Source organism: Chinchilla lanigera, unplaced genomic scaffold, assembly GCF_000276665.1.
Source record: "Chinchilla lanigera isolate Chin_1 unplaced genomic scaffold, ChiLan1.0 scaffold00017, whole genome shotgun sequence".
Taxonomy (NCBI): Eukaryota; Metazoa; Chordata; class Mammalia; order Rodentia; family Chinchillidae; genus Chinchilla; species Chinchilla lanigera.
In genome coordinates, this window is record NW_004955418.1 from 30,108,621 (window position 1) to 30,114,210 (window position 5,590).

Below are 5,590 nucleotides of genomic sequence, written 5' to 3' on the forward strand. Positions count from 1 at the left end.
AATATTTGTTCTTTGAATGAATTTTGTTTGTTCCTCAACCTTGTTATATAATATAGGTAAAGTTTCATTTAATTTATGTTACAGTTATTTTTGTATGTTGGGTGTAGGAAATAATTCCACAGCATCTCCCCCAAATGTCATGTGCTCTCCTCAGCACTCTTCCTTACTGAGTTGCTGCTTCACAGGGAAATTGGGTCCTAGGCATGAAACTCATCAGCTTCCCACCCCCACAGCAAACCCTACCCTCACTACCTCTATGCCATTTATCCTTCATTCATCCAGGAATACAGGTATTCTCTGAGGTGAGTTTCACTGCCTGAACCCTCGAGCTGACATTCTTGGACCATTAAAGGATCGAGTCCTAACTGCCCAATCCAAGTGAATGTTATTCTTGCTTTACTTTATGTACCTAGTGAAATTTGACCCTGTCAACTGTCTTTATTTCAGCCACAGAACTTTTTTTGTTCCATTTCTTAAAGAGGCACGATGCCTGAGAATGAGTCCTTCATAACAGATTTCATCCTTGTGGGGCTCTTCCCTAAGTTCCGGCATTCCATTATCCTCAACTCCATGGTCGTCTTTGTGTATATCCTTGCCTTCCTGGGAAACATGCTTCTGATTGTCCTGATCTGGGGGGATTCTCGACTTCATACACCCATGTACATTCTCCTCAGTCAGCTTTCCCTCATTGACTTGACGTTAACTTCCACGATTATTCCAAAGATGGCTTTCAACTTTTTCACAGGAGAAAGGACCATCTCGTGGACTGGCTGTGGAACACAGAGCTTCTTTTACCTGATGTTGGGAATGTCAGAGTGCCTCATCTTGACCCTCATGGCTTATGATCGCTATGTAGCTGTCTGCAACCCACTCCGCTACCCCACCATCATGAATGCGCGCATCTGTCTGCAGATGGTTGCTGGGTGTTGGGCTGCCGGCTCATCAAGTTCCCTCATTCACACTGTTTACCCCATGCATTTTCCTATCTGTGGGTCCAGGGAGATCCACCACTTCTTCTGTGAGGTTCCAGTGCTCATCAAGCTCTCCTGTGAAGACACCTCGGTGTACCAGTCAGTGGTGGTGGTGACAAGCATTGTGCTGCTCGTCGTCCCCTTCAGTCTCATCACAGCTTCCTACACGCTTATCTTCCTCACTGTCTTTAGCATGAACTCAGTCAAGGGCAGGAGAAAAGTTCTGGCCACGTGCTCTTCACATCTCACAGTGGTGAGCCTCTTCTTTAGTCCAAACATCTTCATCTACATGACTTTCACTTCTTCTCACAGTCCGGAACAGGACCAAGCACTCTCTGTTTTTAGCAACATCCTTACGCCCATGCTGAACCCTCTCATCTACAGCTTGAGGAACAAGGAGGTGGTAGCAGCTCTCAGGAAGCTGTCTGGGAGATGTGTGGTGTTTCAGTAGATGAATGACCCCTCAGTGTGACAATGACAGGCTTGTGACCAGAGACAAAGCTACAGATCAGAGTTTGAAGACAAAGCATGTGTTGCGTGGCTTCAGGAAACCAAGATGACTTTATGTAAATGGAACCTTTCAGATATGATTTCCCAGACCTCCAGTGGAGACTTACATACTTTCCTGGTAAATATCATTGGATGATCACTAAGTTAGGAAAGTATTAATGAGATTCTTTATTACTATTTAAAATTAAATTTGATCTGAAATCTCTGAAATTATTAGACTTTGCCAACAAATAAAAGCTCATGTTTGAAAATCAATGAGCATAGATTTCTTGAATCTAGTTGGTATTTATAGTAGAAATATAATTTGAAATTCGAAGTTAAGGTTTTTTTTTGTTGTTGTTTTGTTTTTTAACTTTATTTTTTTGTTACTGGGAATTGAACTCAGGAACTTTTGCTTGCAGGACAGGCACTATTAAAAGTGAAGTATTAAAATGAACTGATTTTAGGTGAATTCAAAAGCCAAACGTTAAGATTAATTGGTATCTTTTGTAATAAAAAGTACTGAGGAATAGAACCTGTTGAACTACCAAATTATTGGGTACACCTATTTGAATATATATTAAATGTCATAACTGCGTATTTTTCAGTATGAGTGTTATTCTATTGTGCATTTGTCTGCTATCATTAGATATTATAAGATCCATAACTAGCATTCTAACTTTTCTGCCTTTAAAGTGAAGAATAGGACAAATATCAGGGGTACATTGAGCAACCAGGGCTTGGTGGTTTCTACAGAAATCTGTACAACACTTCCCTTCTCCTCTCTGCTCTCTCCTATGTGCCTCTCCCTTCCCCTGGATACCCAAGTCTTAGGAAATCTCTACAGCTGATTTTCCCCATAAATAGTCAAAATCCCCCATTCACGTTTAGCTGTAAGAATAGTTTCACTTTAAGGACTGTAGTAAATTGTCTTGCTTCATGTACATCATTCCAACCTTCTCCTGGTGCAAGTATTACCCTAGTTGGACTCTTAGACAGTTGAGAGAAAATACCTTTACTTCTCCTTCTTATCCTAGGCTGTCACACGTCAGGCTGGCCCACCTCCAAGCTGTGTTCCAAGCTGGCCCCACGGTCATTTCCATGTTAGGAGGCGCTGATGCAAATCCCATGTGGCTCAATGCAGCCGACAGCACCCAAGACCCAGAGCAGCACCAGATGTTATGCCACTCAGAGGGCCTTAGTGTTCTGTCTCTACAGGCTGCCCAAAACATGCTTGGAAGTCCTACTTTTTAATCAGTTGTAATCAATACATAAAAAATTCTACATATTAACGAGTACCATGTAAGTTTTTTGAACATGCAGAAATTGTGTAGCTCAAATCATTATAAATATATTGCTTTCTTTAGACATATAATTTATGATGAAACTGTTCAGAATCTTCTAGATTTCTGATGTGTACAGAACAATTTGTGGTTCTTCTACGGTGCTGTAGCACACTGCAGCTTCTCCTCCAAACCAGAGCTCCGTAATCATCAGGCAACCCCTCCTGGCCCCTCTGCCCTCTACTTGCTCTAGTTAGCACTTTTCTCCTCTCCACTTTCCCCCAGCCAGCTTTGCTAGATTCCATGAGATGGTATGGCATTTGTGTTTCTATGCCTGGCATATTCCATCTGACATTGTGAGCTCTAGTTCCATCAGCATTGCCACAAATATAGGATTTCATTCTTCTTTCTGTGGCTGGGTAGTATGACACTGTGTATGTGTCACATATTCTATATCCACCCATCAGTTACAGAGCATTTCGAATGCATCATTTCTTGGCTGTCCTAAGAAGTGCTCCAGTGACCATGGGCTTGCAGGTGCCCTCTCAGCATGATTACTTATTGTGGATGTTCACTGATGCTGGATCACAGGGCATTTCTATTCTTAATTTTCTTTTGGGGAACCTACAGTTTTCCATAGCCAGTGTACTGGTTTACGTTCAGTGTGCCTCAGCTCCCTCTTCTCCACACTCTACCCAGCACTTGTTACCTTCACTGTTTTTGACAGTAGCTTTTTTAATGAGCATGAGATGCTAGCTCATCATGGCCCTGAGCGCCACTTCCCTGACAGTGATGGAATTCTCATAAAAGGAAAATCATCATCTTAATTACTGTTCTCTCATTGCAGAGACAAAATACTCAATGGTCAAAATTGAGGAAGGAAGGGTTTATTTACCTCACCATTTGTGGAAGTTTCAGTCCATACTCAGCTGGCTCCAAGGCAGAGCAGCACAAGGCAAAGGGCAACAGGGCATTGTGGCAGAAGACAGCAAAAGCAGCAAGAGCAAAAGGGGAGAAGGCAAGCCTCTTTTCCCTCCTTATATTGTATGTTGGCTATCTGCCCAGGCCCACACCATTTCTGTTGGGATCCATTGGAGCTGGTTATGGCTCAAGCAGTCAAGCTACCTCAGTATTGAAAAAGGCATCTTGCTGAACAATTAGAGTCATTAGTAGCTAGGCAACATTACCCCTCCATGATACTAACTTTGCAAGTGTAGAAAATAAACACCCCAACTGTTGAGCCCAGTCCTCCTGCTCATCAGACAAGAGGTAACTCTACCTGACCCTAGCTCTTGTCTCTTGTCTTTCTTTTTCTCATACCCACTGACATTTCTCCCTTTCTCTCCAGGGTGCAATTAGAGACCAACGAGGTTTGCTATGTATGGCACCTGAACTGGACACCCAGTGAGGGAAAATAAGTTGGCAGTTGGTATGCTTCCCAAAAGCATGCAACAGAAGGGGGAAAGTGCATTTGTGAAAGCTAGTATTCAGCACTGGAGTGCATGCTGCTGGCACATCACATGTAAAGCATGGGAATGTATGTTCTGCAGGGTTAGAAGATATAGAGGCTTCTAAGAAGTGAAAAAAGAAAGGGATAATGATGTGCAAGTAGAGACTCCTAGTGCAAGTAGAGACTCTAGACTCCCAGTGGTATATATCTGTGGAAGTGTTTGCTGCATGTTTGACTCCTATGTTTAATTTTCTGGATGTTGGTATGGAAGTGTTCTGTAACCATAAGAAATTTGGCTCAAAACGTTATGTTAAAATCAAATCCAGAGCCTAAGGAGGACATGGAGGGTGAAGAAACAGCTCTACCAATAGAGCCCCAGCCCTCTAGCCTGGCCCAATTTAAGAAGGAAAGAATGGTGGGGGACAAAAGGAACTTTTTCCCATGAGAGAGGTATTTTCCCACAAACTCTGTCTCACAACACTCCATGGAACTGACTGATCCACAGGAGGCTATTTCGGCCTTTTTGGCTCAGAGAAATTTTGCTGCCTCACAAGTTGGAACTTCCACTTCTCAGAGAGTAGAACCATTTTCTGTGTCTTGCAATTAGCATTAAAAGAAGCCAGACAAGCAGGGGAGCCCATGGAGGGTTTTCAGTATATCTACTCTGTTACTGAAGTTCAAGTCCTTGAAAATCTGGGACAAGCTATACATTGCTATGAAGCTATACCTTTTAAAACTTTCAAGGAATTAGAACAAGCAGTTGCTACTTATGGTCCTACTGCTCCCTTTACCTTGAGTTCATTGGAAATTTTAGGACAACAGATTATGGCTCCAAATGACTGGAAAGGAATAGGTAACAAATGTTTAAGTCCAGGAGACTATCTGATGCAGAAAGGAAACTTCCTTGAGTATTGCACTGACCAGGCCTTTGGGAATGTTATTCACAACACAGCCATTACAAAAGATGTGCTAATTGGGGAAGGTGCCTTTGCTACTGCAAACAATCAACTGACCTTTGAACTGCCAGCATATGAACAAACCAAGATGGCTGTCATGAGGGCTTGGAGGAAACTTCCTTCTAAGGGAGAGGCAGCCCTCAGTTTGGCTGCTATTCCTGAGGAACATTTTTAAAATTTCATCACATGCTTATTACAGGCTAGTGAGAAGATTATAAATAATACAGAAGCCAGCAGACTAGTAATTCTGCAGCTAGTCTTTGAAAATGCAAATCAATGGTGTAAAGAGGCTTTAAGAGCCCACAAAAGGCAGGCCACATTGCTGGATATGGTTCAGATCTGTGCAGATATTGGCCCCTCATATGTACAGGGAGCTACTTTGGCAGCAGCTGTTACTCAGGTTATTCATCCACAGCCTGGAGGAAAGGGCAAAAACAAGAC

At 42.6% G+C, this 5,590-nt stretch overlaps 1 protein-coding gene across 1 annotated transcript; it reads left to right on the plus strand.

Annotated features, from left to right (window-relative positions):
* Positions 1–486: 486 nt before the first annotated feature.
* Positions 487–1,422, plus strand: LOC102010697 (olfactory receptor 2L3-like). The gene has a single exon (XM_005382366.1). The coding sequence runs from the start codon at positions 487–489 to the stop codon at positions 1,420–1,422; it is 936 nt and encodes a 311-aa protein (XP_005382423.1).
* Positions 1,423–5,590: the final 4,168 nt, after the last annotated feature.